Source organism: Silurus meridionalis, chromosome 14 (assembly GCF_014805685.1).
Source record: "Silurus meridionalis isolate SWU-2019-XX chromosome 14, ASM1480568v1, whole genome shotgun sequence".
NCBI classification, from domain to species: domain Eukaryota; kingdom Metazoa; phylum Chordata; class Actinopteri; order Siluriformes; family Siluridae; genus Silurus; species Silurus meridionalis.
The window spans coordinates 11,925,709-11,942,279 of NC_060897.1; the positions used below are offsets into that span (position 1 = coordinate 11,925,709).

General features: G+C 37.4%; 1 protein-coding gene across 1 annotated transcript in view; it reads left to right on the forward strand.

The window, feature by feature from the left end:
* Positions 1-7,238, forward strand: part of tbc1d16 (TBC1 domain family, member 16) — a 34,382-nt gene extending 27,144 nt beyond the window's left edge. The window contains exons 11-12 of the mRNA XM_046866401.1: positions 1,574-1,720; positions 2,058-7,238. Coding sequence (XP_046722357.1) covers positions 1,574-1,720; positions 2,058-2,318 — 408 coding nt within the window. The 3' untranslated portion in view covers positions 2,319-7,238. The remainder of the gene's footprint in view (positions 1-1,573; positions 1,721-2,057) is intronic.
* The last annotated feature ends 9,333 nt before the right edge of the window (positions 7,239-16,571 follow it).

The following is a 16,571-nucleotide window of genomic DNA, read 5'->3' on the forward strand; positions in this document are numbered from 1 at the left end:
GTTTTATAATTTATTTTTGTGTCATAATTGTGCTTGACAGTATGGCGCCTAAAAAAGACACTTCCTGTTGCATATTAAGCATACCTTACACGCGCACGCAACCTCACACACATCAAACCACATACCAGTTTTGTTTTTTTTTTTACTTCCTCATGACTTCTCACTTTGTAAATGTGCTATCAATGACTGGTAAGTCACATGGACAGAGGTGTTAAATAACAAAAAAACTAGCAACTTCACTTTTCACCACAGCTTATAAATGTATTAATTTATCTACACTCTAAACGTTCTTTATATATTCCAGTTGGCCAGGGTGTTTCAGAGATATAGCTGAGAGTAAGAGTTTGCATTCCCTTAAGACAGAATAAAGAAGACATAAAATCTTCTTAATGTAAAGAGGGTGTTTGGTTGCTCAGATGTTCCTCTGTCAGCAGTGAAATGAATGTGACATAAATGGAACACTGTTAAAATGTGACTAGTGAAAACTTAAGTACATAAATATATACAGTATACACTATATGGACAAAAGACTGTGGACACCTGACTATAAGATTTGTATGGGCATTTGACATTTTACATTTAATCTCCATTTGCTGTTATAATAACTTTCTTTTTGGAAGATGCTCTAGTAGATCTTGGAATTGTGGGTTTGTTGTGAAGATTTTGATCATTCAGCAAGAGTTAGTAAAATCAGGTACAGATGTAGTTGAGGTGAGGAGGCCTGGGTTTCAGTCAGAATTCCAATTTCTAGGGTTGAGGTCAGAGCTCAATAGCAGGCCACTCAAGATCTTTCACTCCAACCCATGTAAACTTCCCATGTAAAAATTTTCATGGAGCTGGCTTTGTGCACAGAGGAACTGTCATGCTGCAACAGGTTTGGGTCTCCTAGTTGAAGTGAAGGGAAAAGTTTATGATACCATGTCCAAAGAATCCTATACAATCATGTACCTCCAACTTTGTGATAAGAGTTTGTCAAAAACCACCAAACACATTTGGCTATAAAAGTCAGGTGTCAAAATACTTTTGTCCATAATACAATATAAATGATCTCTTTATTCTTTTAAGTAGTAAACTGCCTTCTGATCTTTGTTTTCTGTTGCTTTTGAATTTTTGGTTTAAGATACTTTCACATTTCATTTTGAACTTATTTGGAGTTGATTTAGAAAATAGCAATTCATTGTTCTTGTCTCCATAAGGATACAACTTTATTGGATCATTTTCATTCCTGATATGTCTTCTGGAGCTCCGAATGTACCGCTGTCAAATGCGTAATTGCACATCTTTTCAAAAGCACTGAATGAAACGAGTCAGTCAATAAGCATATGGGTGCTGGAGAGCATTACTTTGACTTTAGCAGCCATCTCAGCTGAAGCTCTAATGAAGATGAGATGCTAATTGTTAGTCTAACACAGCATGACATTAGCATATATTGACATAGCGATAATCAGGTGACAGCAAAGAGCCGAGCCATTTACATAGCAGCTTCAAACTCCAGTTTGTGATCGGATCGTTGTATTTGTTTTCATGCCCTTTTTGTTTAACGACTGGTTCTGGTTGTGTGTTTGTGTGGCAGACGGATTACTTCCATCTCTTTCTGTGCGTGGCCATCATTGTCCTGTATGGTGATGATGTCACAGAGCAGCAGCTGGCAACAGACCAGATGCTGCTGCACTTTAGCAACCTCTCCATGCACATGAATGGTGAACTGGTGCTGAGGAAGGTACTATGAGCACGCGCACACACACACACACACACACACACACACATTTTTAAGCACCTATAGGGTGAAATTGTATATTGAACAATGCAACTCTTCAGCATTTAATAATGGAAGTCATCACGCACTTCATGGGGTAAATCTAGAGGCAGACAGTGTAATCTTAACAAAGACACTGAGTACTTTGTTTGTATCTAGTGACCTTTGAGAGATTTGCAAACTCTAAAGGTCATAATCAGATTGCATTTGACTGTAGTCCTTAAGCGCTCTAACTTTTTTTTTTTTTTTAAGTTCGCTCTTGATGCCTACTCTAGAATCTCTGTTCTCTTCCACTTTTCAGGCGCGAAGTCTTCTCTATCAGTTCCGGCTGCTTCCCAGGATCCCCTGCAGTCTGCACGACTTGTGTAAGCTGTGTGGGCCCGGCATGTGGGACAGCCGTTACATTCCCGCCGTCGAATGTTCCGGAGAGCATCCGGACTCGCAGAGCTGCCCCTATGGAGGCATGGCTACCCCGCAGCCCCCGCAGTCACCAGGCCGACCCAACGAGGGCAAGCGAGGCTCCAAAAAACGGGACATCTTTAACTTTCGCAAGCAGCCATGACTCTGGGCACAAAGCTCCACGAACCATAATGCCTAGCTCCCGACGTGCCATTCGACAGGTTGAATGGCTGAAGACAGGCTGCAGTGTCATTAATTTGATTTAAAGAGATATTGGAAGGATCACTGCCTACTCCAAACACATATTTATTTTGTAATTGATCTCAGAATTGAGAGGACTCCACGATCAGCGCTGGATTAAACTTCATCTGCTAAATGTCAGGATTTCCAAGAGGACCAGTGAAAAAAGAAAAAAAATCGATTGTGACCTTTGTAACTGACAAATCATACATATTGATAATCGTTCTTATTTTTTTCGTTCTTTTTTTTTTTTAGACCATATGCATGTGTGCGAGTGAGAAACGTTACCAAAAGATTTTATTATTCAATTTCTGCAGGCAGTGATTTCACTGCAGAAAGGGGAGCAATTTGTCCAAATTATAGCTGAAATACAGAAGGATGGGGTTCATGATGCAAACACCCCCCCAAAAAAAATAAATAAAAACGACGACCTATTTAGTCTTACCTCATACATATATTGGCATACAGAGAATATATATTACATACAGTGGAATATTAAATATGTTATGTGTTTTGTTTTGTTTTTTTGTTAACAAAGCAATATATATATATTTAGACATTTTTTCAGGATATTGGACATATTTTATCACTAAATACGTGAGCAATACTTCCTGACACAGTTGTGCATGCTATGACTTTCATTAGTACTAATCAAGCAGTGATGAGATATACAATGTAATGTCAATCCCGCCGTAGTGCTGTCGGTTCGGTGCTCGGATGACGGTGCCATCACCTCATGTGTTAAAATCATGACTGCGGCAGAAGGTCTTAATCCGCTCTATAATGCCTCTCAGCACCGCAGGGGAGAAAAAAGCTCCAGTCCAAACCCAAGTGGGACTTTAGTCTATAATTACTTAATCTGGAGACGTTAAGTCGCTGGATGGATGGCGTTCAGGGTTGCGCGTATTTCGATGACCGAGTTAGTGGGCTAAAGATGGCCCGCAACTTAAAGGTTCCCCAGAGTCTGTTTGAGAGCAGCTCAGAGAGCAGCAAGCCGCAAATTGCCGTTAAAAAGGCAACATTATTCTGCGGGAGCCGAGCTCAGCTTCTCCACACGCAGCCTCAGTAAATGCAATGCATTACAGACCCTTTTAAAACCATTAGACATTTGAAAGGGTTTCTCAGATATCCAGGAGGGCAAAGGGACATTAGTATGGTTGGGGGAAAAAAAATTGGAAGATGGCAGTGAAGGCTTATATGTTTTGGTGTGCGCGTGTGTGTGTGCGTGCGCGTGTGTGTGGTTTTATTCGTGTGATTGCAAACTAGCGGCTAACCTACTTTGTCATGCCTTCTTTAAAGCTTAAACCCTAACATACATACTCAGGGGTAGACAAATTATAAATTCATTATTAAACCCACCAGGCATGTGAAAGCTCCAGTGTGTTGCCCAATTCTGCTTTTTGAATCCTAACTGACTAAAAAGACTAAAAACTGGTAGCTAACATACAGTAATATTATAAACAGTTAGCTACATTAGGCAATTGAATGAGTATAGGAATTCCCAGTGACATGACAACTGTGTAGCTATTGTCCCTAGACTTTACTGATCAAGTTATTGATGTAGCATATTGTGTTTGGACCTCAAAAAAAGGTTGGAAAGAATTTCAGCTATTAGCCACAGTGTGCTCTCTTCAACTTTGCAAGCAAAAGGTTGTTTGAGGTCTGGCTAGTGTCTTAATTTTCTCTCCATACTGTATACTTCAATCTATCCTTGTATTATATGTACTAGTGCATGCTAATCAATCCATCTAGAAAGTAGGAAGTTATTCTACTCGTTTTCAATCAGGCCACCTGCCGAACGGAACCCATCAGCTGAGCCTGCGTGTGTCTTGTAGCATGCAGTGGGATTCAGAACAAATACTACGGGCTCTAATGACAGCATAGCAATCTGTAGCATTACATTTAAACATGAAACTTGTGTTGCAAACATGACAAAACGGTGAGGTTTATTTTCTTTCTCTGGTTGTTGACATTTCTTGTGAACGCTAAATCCGCTTGTACCAGACACTTAGTTGAGTTTTTTGACTAACATTTAATTTTTAAGTCTATTATGGGTGAATAATATGTACGGTCAGGTCAAGCCAGATTTGCAGGTTTCTCACACGCTATTTTGATGTGCGATTAACCACTTAAACACAGTTACAAAGAAGAAAGGTGTGGACATCCACAAACATTTAATAATTCTTGCCAAACCTGACACTTCTTTGATAATTTTATGTTAACTGCATTTCTAGACTATTACATGAACACACATGCTTACACAGACACACCTGCCTTCTTTGCCTTAAAGTTTGCTTTAAACCGTCAAGACGTGCACACCTGTAGCCTGGTGAAATGTCATGTAGATTTGTGGCTATCTGATCTCCCCTGTTTTCTTTCTTTTCGTATGAGTCTCTGGCTGTCTTTGGTGTTTGACTAGCTACAGAGAGCCAGACCAAAAGTCCTCGGTGTGCCTCTTCCCATCCGGGGCTCATTATGCGGCTGATTGATTCGAGCCAGTTGCATTCTGGACAAACAAATCACATTAATGCACGATCAAACGAATGCACCGTAGGAAAAAAAACAAAATAACAAGCCACTTTATATCTAGCTCTGCCTCTATCTCTGAGCATATTGCTCCTTTTATCTGCAAAAATAATGATGATAAGGATAATGAGTTGTTTTGGATTGGATTAGAATTGCATATGGCGGTGGGTGGGTGGGGGCCACAGAAGATTTGTTGTATACCATCATTGTTTTCTCGAGAATCATCTGAACTCTGTTAATAATGTGGTTTAACTGTAAGGCCTGTAGCAGAGATAGTAGATTAAAACAGAACAGTTACCTAAAACCACAAGACGATTCATATCTCAGAAGCAGTTGCAGTGTGTACACACAGTAGCTTCGTTTCTTTATACCTTATATATATATACATGATGCATCAATCAAAGAGATTATTACATTTGTACATTTTACATTTCCCCTCTCCATAGACCCCCACGGTCTCTATCTCGTCATCTTTCTTTCTCTGCATCTGTCTGTCTGTCTGTCTTCCCCCTCCCTCTGTTTGAGCAGCAGCATGGGGGTCGTGCGAGCCCCCTGCCGCTGCGATTGCATTGCCTGCTGTGCTATTGGCCCTAATTATCAATTACAGAGGCCAGGCGTCCCCACCTGGAGCAGGCCGAGGTGCTAATAAGCCTGGACTGCTTCACCAGTCTTGCCTGTATGTATGTGTGTGTGTGTGTCAGCAGGGCTGGACGGGCCTCACTGCTGAGCTGCTAATGGATCCTGCACTGTCACACTCGGAGCCTGTAGTCGCAGGCCAAACCTTCCTCATTAACACGCTTCCTCTCGCTGCCTGATGCTCCACTGCTCAGTTCCGTCATTAGATTTTCCTAACGTTTTGCATTGGAAATACCACGCCGCTTAACTTAATAGCAAAAAGAATTTAGGTGTATGGTAAAGCTGTATGCAAATATTATTTGTTTGTGCGGGCCATAATTGCAAAACTGTTATCATAACCTTTCACAGGGATTTTATGTTTGGATGGTCAGCCTGTGGTCCAAAATATCACTGATGCTCAAAATCAGTCGGTTTCTGTTCCTCTAAATACAATATTTAATTAGATTTCCTTCAACAACTTACTTGGAGTAAAATGAGAAGTAACAGTCCAGGCTAGAGCCTGCAGTTCTTTAGAATTTAAACAACTTCTTTCTATTTAAAATCAACAGAGAGAATGAATCATTCGAGTGCCTGATTATAATTTACGCTTTCTGAGTTTAGTTGAAATTTAGCTTTTAGGATGTGCACGACAAATGCTTTGCTCTCATTTCAGAATTTGCAAAAGCAGCAAAAGGTGTTTTTTTTACTGTGCAATAATGCATATAGGATGACCTCAATACATTAGAATGATGCATTGCTTATAGAACAAAGTAAAAAGATCTGGTACATAATTCCCTAACCTATCAATTTTTGATTGTCAAAACGGATGTAAAACTTGACTGGAAAAACCACCGAGAAATTTGCCTATGTTGGTATAAGGCATAGTGTTGTGAAAGGCATGCTTTCAAATAAATAAAAAAATCTTGAATGTTGTAAATGTTACACAAAAACATTGGCTGGTACCTACAGATAGTTTTTGAATGCTCCAGTGTTTTATTTGTGGCTGCCATTGAAAAAACTGAATGTACACTGTGTGTGTGTGTGTGTGTGTGTGTGTGTGTGTGTGTGTGTGTGTGTGTGTGTGTGTGTGTGTGTGTTAATGTTAATGTTAATCAGAGCCATGCATTAATCATAAATAGGGAAAACTGTATGATGAGGGATTATATTTATTTTTCTAAGATCTATTGAAGATTGATGTAGAATTAAGCAAAAACCTGATGCATATGAAGAATCGATTACTTGTTGCAGTCTGACATCCTAAATATATCGTCCTTGGTGTCCAATTTTATCCACATAGGGCCGGTGTGTCTGCATTGTCTCTCTTATGTGTAAGATCGTTCACCTCTCATGTAATTTGCTGCCTTTTCTGTTCTGCTCTTTTATGTGCCGTCACTTTGTTAATTTCTGGCAGGTTTGTTTGTTGTCAGTCACCACAGCGGCCATTTTTCATGATCACAACACCGAGTAGAACCTTTTCACGTTTACACCGACAACTCTGAATGATGTACCACAGCGTAATTGTTTGTACTGTATTACACTACAGACTTGTGTCTGATTCAACAATGTTCTCCAAAAAAGAATAATAATAAAAAAGGCAAATTCATAGGACACAAAACAATTTTTGTCTCTTTTATACATTATTTGAAGCACATCCTGTAGATGTCATGTATTGTTTTGCAAATAAAAATGAATTATAAAAAGATTTTGTGGTTATGGTAAGAATGTTTTAAGGGAAAAGTGTAAATATCCACCCTAATTTTAATTATATTCAGGTAATTATTTTTTTTTTCCTTATAGAAATTTTTTTTGTAATGAAACATTTCCTCCAGCAAATAATTGTTAATACATTTTTGCTCCCGTAAGGACAGAGTTTATTTCTTTTTCAAATGTTTGCTTCTAAATACTGTACATCTGATAGAAAATGGTGTCCTTGAAAAAAGGTTTATAATGATTTTTTTTTTTTTTAAAGAAGCCTTTAAACCAAAATAAATTGAACTCCAACCTAACTGCGGTACTACACAGTGAAATATCACATCAGCCTTTGTTTGTTTTTCTGGGTTCTGCTTATTCATGAGTTTCAGCAAAAAAAAGAAGAAAAAAGAAAAAAGAAAAATCTAATAAAAAAAACAATAGAACAAAATGTCCTGTTTAACCTTCACATAGATTTTTAAATTAAAACAGCCTTTGTTTTGTGTGTCTGTTAAACCTTTATCTAGGTTTATGTACAGTACACACAGATGTGGAAAAATTTTAAAAGTAGAGAAAAAAAGGCAAGTTTATGTAAATATATGTGTTTTTATTAAAATCTTTCTCAGAAGTAGTGAATCACAATACTGTTTCAATGAAAAAGCAAGAGAATATCTACAAATCAGAAGTCAGCTGGTTATTATCATGGTTTCACAAATTCTGTTCACAGAATGAGTTAATCGTTATCTTGAACAATTGAAGGTGTTCTCAGAATTTTCCATGGAATCAGACGGTATTAGAATAACCAATAAGCACAACTAAGAAGTCAGCTTTACTTTCTAGGAATTTGGTATTTATTCTATTGAAAGTTAAAATGCTTGTAAATGCTATAAATTGATTTAAAAGGTAGGTAAAATAAACTTTTATGTGTATTATGTAGAGATATAGAGCCCCATACTCATTTGAAACTTTAAATAATATCTGATAATTGATATGCATCTGGTTTTTATTTCTTTGTAGAGTACTTCAGTGAAAAATACAGGCCAAAAAAACATAACTAACATACACTAAACTGTCTTTTACACAAAGATTAATTACACTGCAAAAAAAAATTAAGAATGTATATATATATATATTAAAAATGTCATTATTTTATGTCTGTTACCAGATTAGATTCAATTTGAAGAATTCTGCTCCACCACTTTTTTTTTTTTTTTTTTTTGCTTAGAACTAATCTTTAATAGAAAAATAGAAAGTAAATAATAGACAATAGAAAGTTAAACATGAAAATGTAAATTATGATATTAATTCTCAGTCATACCAATTTTTACCTGATAGTTAGAGAAGGACTTCTTTAAGATGATACATGAGTAGAATGTAAAGAATGTACCAGAAAGTTTCTGAAAAACAAACAGACTGTCCTATTCTGATGTTTAAGTAGTAAGAGTAAATGTTTGTAATCCAATTTTTTTGTACCGACTAATCAAACTTCTGTTCTGAGAACACACAACCAAATACAGCTTTGTGCGTCGGGGAATGTTTGCAGCCATAAAGTACTTAAAAATTATTATGTATCTCCAAACCCACAAGGCTCTCTACTGACAACCAGTGAAATCCAGATTTCTATTAAAGTTTTAAGGGATTGTGGTGCCTGTGTCTCACCCAAGACTGGCATTTGCAAAAGTGACATAATGCTGACTCTCTTTACCACAGGAAACACTTCCCTCATAACAGTGTGTTTTCTCATCATAAGAGGTGATCATATACTAAATGTCTCCAACAAAAATGCAGCATTTTTTTTTTATTCTTGAATCATTGTCTCGTAGATACCACTTGGCTGTATAAACTATTATTTAGTTTGGAGCGGTTTCTGGTTTTGGTGACTGCGTCAGAATAAACCATTGTAATGTAATGATTCTCTCATAAATCCTGTATTGCCTTTAGACCAGGCTGTTCTTGGAAGCGTGGAGTTCAGTCCCTCGTCTGGTTGACCGTAACTGAAACTTACGCAGATGGCTCGAACTGATCTGAAGCCAGATGAGGAGATTTGGTGTCACTTCATTTAATCAGAGCTGGCTGTGTTCTTTTGGCTTGTAGTCAGAAAGAGCTGCTCAGGCTGTCCTGGGGAGCAGCTGTGTGAGATCAGGCATGCTGGAACGGCAAGCGTCCCTCTAAAAGACGCCCTTTACCGTGGATTATTTTCAGCCATGCGGGCCTGGATTACGGCCTGAAAAACGCACAGTCAGCTCTTTTTCTACAGCTCCCCTAGATTAGTGTGGCAAGGTGAAGCCTAAGGGGGGGCACTCCATCCAGCTGAGACATAAACACACACTCAGTGGACCTGCTGTGTGGAGATACGTAAATACACACAGACATTGACTGAATGGTATGACCAAGAGGTTATTGAATTCTACTACTTCTGTTTCATTTAGTAGGCATGTGTGTATGTGTATATATATATATATATATATATATATATATATATATATATATATATATATATATAAAGTAATATAAAGTAAATCTAATTGGCCAGTTATGAAAAATACAAAGGACAGCAATATATTGATTCAATAGTGGCTCATGGAGCAGATTTTTGAGGACATATGAATTTCAATAAGCTGAAATGAAGCAGCACAAGTGAATGAACTAATGAAGCCTCTAAGCTTGGGAAATTTCCCAGCGGTCTTGCTACGCAACTACCAGCAGGCCATTTCCTTGGCAATGGTTACCAGGGAATTCGTTCTGTAAGTCCCTGGCCAAGTCTCACATCAGGTCCAACAACAAGTAAACACTCATGCAGTTACCGAATCATGCAGTCAGGAAAAAGAGAAAAGATGTTGTGGCGCCGACTCGTCTATTCATTCTGTGTTCAGCACGTCCCTTCGCCAGTTTTACCAGTTCAGCATTTCTTTTGTAACAGCAAACTTCAAAACTTTGAGCAATTTGTGCTTCATTCGCTACATTGCTTCTATTAAAGCAAATCGTTCTTTGTTCGATTAATACATAACATATGGATTATGTTGAGCATAAAAACAGAAAAAAAAATTTGTCCTCCCCCATTTTCTCTCGAATTGTCTCAAGGATAATTAGCTGGCTATAGACTGATCAATGGACTGAAACTCAGCTTACAGCAAATGATGTATGAGCGATATTTCTGACTCAATAATTTGCTGCACATTGAAAAAAAAAACAATATAGAAAACATGACATAGCCATGAGCATATTATGCATATATAATATAATATAATATAATATAATATAATATAATATAATATAATATAATATATAATATGAACAGCCATTTTTATAAGGCCACATAACCAACCCGTTTATAATGCGTCATCATCATTATAAGAGACACGGGTATTTCTTGTCATTTGACTCATTCAGGTCAGTTTTTTTAACAGAACTCCAAATCTAGATGTAGTTCTGTAATGGGCATACCAAAGAAATGAGTGGCACAGGAAAACTCCCTAGTATGACACAAGCAAGAAACCAAGATCCGGATTTAAAACAGAACTATTCCTCTTTTGAGATTCAGTGTTTTATGATTGCAGCAGCAAATCTACAGGATCTGGGTGAGTTTTTCCACTGAGTAAAGAAATGAGCCTCATGCAGCAAAGCCCATATATGGACATAACCATACAAGGTTATGTGAAGGATACATAGGTTGAGAGACTGGAGGCAAATGGAAAAAAGACTGTGGCTCCGTGCATGTGTCTGTTTGCTGTAGCAGAGAATGAGGCAGCTGTCAGCATGAGCTGTACAGACTGTGTGTGTCTCTCTCTTGCTCTTTCTGTCAATATGGCTTGTTTTTACATCCGTCTCTACCACTGCCTCTTCTCTTCTCTCTCTCTCTCTCTCTCTCTCTCTCTCTCTCTCTCTCTCTCTCTCTCTATCTTTCTCTCTCTTTCTCCCTCACTCTAACATGCACACACCCAAACATACACATGCATCTATCACTATCTATCACTATCTATCATCAGAGCTGTGTGTCTTAAATGCTGTACATGAAAGGAAGATTTCTGTCATATTTTTCATTCTTTAATAGAAAGAATAAGACCTCAGCAAGGGGAACATTATCAAATGATTGGTGCTGACATTTAACCAATTCTAGTGTTCTACAGCATGGGTAACTGGGAGCATTGCTCGAAGATTGCCTGTGGATGTGTGGGTGTGGGTGTGCGAGTGTATGTGGGTGTACATGCCAGTGGTGACGTGGTGACAGGACTCACACTCGGCCGTGCCAGCTCTCACAGCAGGGGGTTTCCGCAGTCATTAGAGCCGCTCACAGGGAATCCTTTCAGAAAGAAAAACCAAGCTTTTTTCAACTCTCCCTTTCTCTCTCTCTGTCTCACTCTCTCTTTCTCTCTACCTCCCAGTCGCTCGCTCTCATCAAAACAATTGTGTCTTACCCGCTGTGTCTCGCTTTTCCTCCTTCCACAAATATCTCCCTTTATGTTTTTTTTTTCTTTTTCGGACTGGCCCTGAAGAGGTACACTCTGACTATGCTAATGATGTGGAATGTCAAGGCTTCTCACACGTTCTTGAACAAGAATGTGCTCTGGAATCTCATCACGGGACAAATAAGACCGTACACTGCCCATCACTGTTTTGTGTGTGTGTGTGTGTGTGTGTGTGTGTGTGTGTGTGTGTGTGTGTGTGTGTGTGTGTGTGTGTGTGTGTGTGGGTGTGGGTGCATATGTGTGTGGCTAAGTGGCAAATGCATTTATCCACACTCCACACAAAACAGGATTAGGGCAGAAATCTTGAGAGGGTACAAGTGTGCATCACTAAGTGTTTTTCTGTCTCCGCTGCCTGAATGCTGCAGTGGGAAACTGAGGTAATGGCACCAACATGAGACATTTGTAGTTCAGGCGAAGCTGAAAAGGGCAGCCTGGCACGCCTGGCAACAGTGTGTATGTATGAATATGTGCAGATGTGTCACACTGTTTGTGCATGCCTGTTAATGTACACTACACAAACTACTCACATACAATATACCTGTTAAAAGCTTCAGTTAAGGTTCACATTAATTCAGCATGTCAAGAAATTATCCCAGGTATTTTTTGCTTTCTTTGGGCAGAAACACCTTGTATAGACTAAACTGACATGAGTGAAACAGTAAATCAAAGAATGACTTTGTACACCCCTTGAGCACGAAAACATATTTAAATACATTTCAAACTCTATGGTCTTTTGCCTACAACATCTAAAGATCACATACGGTTCCAGTCGTAGCAATAATGAAGAGTGGGCTCAACTTCAACTGAAATTAGACAGATGAAGATTGAAAAAGGTATCTGTCTAAATATCCAACCTGCCAAGTGTGTGATTAGCAGATTGGATAATTGCATAATTGTATATATTATATAATCTGAATCATCTGTGTAAAATCTCATTGTACACACTATCTAACATTTCTATATTTGGACGGTGACAATCCTTTAGTCAATGTATTAACATTTTAGTTGCTTAAAAGGTTTAGTATTAGTTTAGTTTAGTATTAGGGGCAGTTAAACATATACACTAATACAGAATCAACATCCTAAATTGATTATAAACCTATATTTTTTTAAAGATTAGTTTACCAAACTGCAATTATGTTTCCTGCTCACAAAATGTAGCTACAATTCTCAGATTGTCCATATTGATCCATATCGCTGTTTCTGCAGCTTGTATTTCTGCTCTAATATACAGTAGTGTTCAAAATTCCTCAGCACATGAAAATCTGTGAAGCAATGATGCTTTAAAAACAAGGAAATAAAAGGTTTCTCTACATTAAATATAGAGATATATAATATCACTATCTAAATTATTGTTAAATGGCAGTAAATGAAATCAAAGCGCGTATTCGGTGTCTTTAAAATTTAAATTTGGCTTTAAAACTGATATAAAATGTATTTTATGTGCAGTTTTATAAATCATCTGGTACGTTGTTTCAAACATCATACAGACTTTTGACTATTCTGCAGACTTTTTTCTGTTTTATAATGTATATATCTGCAATAGACAGCAATCATACAGATTTTTTTTAATCTGAATGTAGAACGCATTAACATCTAAAACTTTTTACAATTTTAATATTCTCCAACTTTTCCTAGTAACTCGTTAGATATGGTAAAACAATGGTATAGTGAAATCCATATGATGTACATAACGGAACACAGTTCAATATTTAGCCACAGAGAGTAGTGGTTATTGGTTTCAATAATCATCCCCTACATAACTTATTTTACTTTTAGAAAACATGTCTTGTTATGTCTTTATATTTATAAATTTTTTTAAATGTGCTAACTTTAGGCGTATTTATTAAGAAAAAACACACCTACTCATGAGTTTGACAAGGATTTCACAGTCATTAAAAAAAAATTAAAAAAATAAAAATAAAATAAAACCTAAAGCTTGGTTCTTGCAATAAGGATGAATTAACAGAGATCAGAAAAAAACATATAGCCATTTTTTAAAACAATTTGCTAGGTAGCTTTGGCTTTTAAATATGACCTTATATTTACGTTGTCTTCTAGTAACCAACTCATCTAAATCAAGCCATTTGTGTAGAATGTTGGTTAAATATATGACACTAGCTGCTAAGTTCTTAGCCAGCTACATCCAGCATGATTGATTGCACTCACAATTGAAGTAATAAAACCCCATTAGCCCATTTGTGCCAGTTTTTTTTATCTAGCTTTTCATTTTGTGAAGTGTTGTTTATAGCCATCACTGAAACCAAATATTTACTAAACGTTAACTGACTAGAATTTCAGCTTGTCTCTATCTAGCTGCTAGCTAGTAGAGTTTTAGGCTAGGCTGAGCTCAGATAGTTGGTAAGCTGGTTTCCAGCTTCCTTATAACTTGCCTGAACAGAATGTTTGAGATTTGAAATGCAATGCCAGTGTGTTATTGTCTTTTAATTAACTGAATTGAAGTAACTGTAATTCAAAATTAAGTTTGCATACCAATGTCAGACTGTGTTTTGGCAGCTTATAGCTTGAAACTAAAATAAAATGAATGTTGGACCTGTACAATAGCTTGCAAGCTGACCCTTGAGAATGATATATTTCACACTCTGGCTTTTGTGTCACACGTCTCTATCATAAATGCAGTTCAGTGACAGGTTGTCAATGACTGGCAGATATATGCTATGATGTTTGCCTTAATTATGTTTGTGTGTGTTGTGTGTGTGTTTGCGCATGCATGATCTATGACTATGTGTGTGTGCGTGTGTTGTGTTGGAACGTGATCTGTTTGTAAATGCGAGTTTTGCACATGCATGCATGTTTGCCTAGCACTAAGAGTTTATTCTCTCCTACAGTTCTCGCAGACGGCACCATCTACCTCCGATGTACGCAGCTGGTGCAGTCCAGCAGGTTGATCATACCCTGTGTCTGCCCACTGCTGTTGTCTGTCTCCGTCTGTATCAGTGGTGTGACTGCTAAAAGCCTCTTTTGTGTTCAGTGGGGCTGCAGCAACAAAGAGGCGGGTGTGCCCAGTGCCTCTGACCTTCAACACTCAGGGCTCGAGAAGCGAGCAAGACCTCGCTGCACTGTATGGTCACAGCCTTTCCTTGTTCTCTCAGCTGCTCTCTGTTCCTCTCTCCCTTTCTGATTTCTTTCTGTCTCTTGCTCGGGCTCACCGCACAGACCCCCCTGTCCTTTGCGTTCTCTCTCTCTCTCTCTCTCTCTCTCTCTCTCTCTCTGCTGTGGCATGTGGAGTTGAGCCAGTGGCTGGGTGAAGTACAGTGACTTGTATAGTTGTGTATGGAGAGTCTGTTCCCTGATAAGGTGCAAACACAGCCTGTGTAACGGCACTATTGTTTTCCCTTCAGAATTGTGTGAGTAGGTAAACATCAGCATGCTGTAGGTACACATTGTTATCTAAAATGGTTTCCAAGCCAAACACAACCCATCTTGCAAAACTAAAAGAAGACTTGTAGTTAGCTGTTGAAGTGCTGCAGGTGCTGTAGAACAAACTACTGTATATGTAGCACGGATGATAATACTTCTCACCTTGGCAGAACAGACCAATTTCTATTTTGGCATGTAGCACAAAAAAAAGATTTGATGTTTGCTACTCGTTTTGCTCTGAAAGGATTTTTTTATCTTAATAGGACTCAGTGTCAATCAATCTATTCTTTCTTCTTGAAGCCTCTCACTTAAAACAACACATTGTTTCTTGTCTCTTGACAAGAACAAATGACATTTTTCCCATTTCACACAGCGTTTTAGGCTGCCTACTTATGTATTGACTTAAGTAGTGAGGAGTTTACAATTGACATAATTACAAAACAATAGTGACTATGAACATTAGGATTTCCAAAAAATGCAGAGTGATACATATCATTCACACACACACACACACACACACACACACACACACACACACACACACACACACACACAAAAGTTATTTAAAATGAGTGTGACTTGCAGTTTTCTTTGTATTAGCACATGACAACATTGACACACACTGAATCCCTCCTGAAGAACAGTGATATAGTCTATGTTCAGATAGCAGGGCAAATCTAATTTACTTCTTAAATCCGATTTTTAGTCTGAGTGTCCGCATTGCGAATTACTAGTGACCAAATCTGATTTGTCGATTTGGACTGCAGGCTATTGTTTGTCATAGTAACAGCGTTGGCGTACATACAGTACAATGAACAGTGTGGTCCAGCCAAAAATTCAGAAAGCTAAGTGATTCTGAGTGGAACTTATTTTTTACTTATTTGGAACTTATTACATGTATTGAAGATTATTTATGTAATATATTACCTAGATCGATAGTGCTTAAAATGAGTCCATGAGGAAAAATGAATGTGGGTATTTTTTTAAATATTATTAATCTGTTACAGTGGTGAAAACCAAACCCCACAATTATCCAAGCAGTTATATATTTTTTATGAAGTTGATAGATATTATAATAAAATAAAATAATATTAATATTATCAATCTATATTATAATATATTATTAATAATATAATAATACTTTAATTATTATTATTATTATTATTATTATTATTATTATTATTATTATTATTATTATTATGTAAAGTAGAATAATGAGCCAAATATTTTATTACATTACTTTACAGTGACATGAATCCCAGACTGCAAAATGTTTAACAACCCCTGATCCAGTATTATAAAATTTCATTCAAATATTTGTATAAAGAGTATTTGAATACTAAAATTAGCTAGAACTATCATGGATTGTGTTTTACATAATAACAATGTTTAATGCAAACACCACAAAAAAAAACAAAAAAACAATTGCCTCATGCTATTATTACTGCTGTCTTCATTGTGGAAACTATGAGAGTTTTTCCCCAGTGAAGCATATTTAT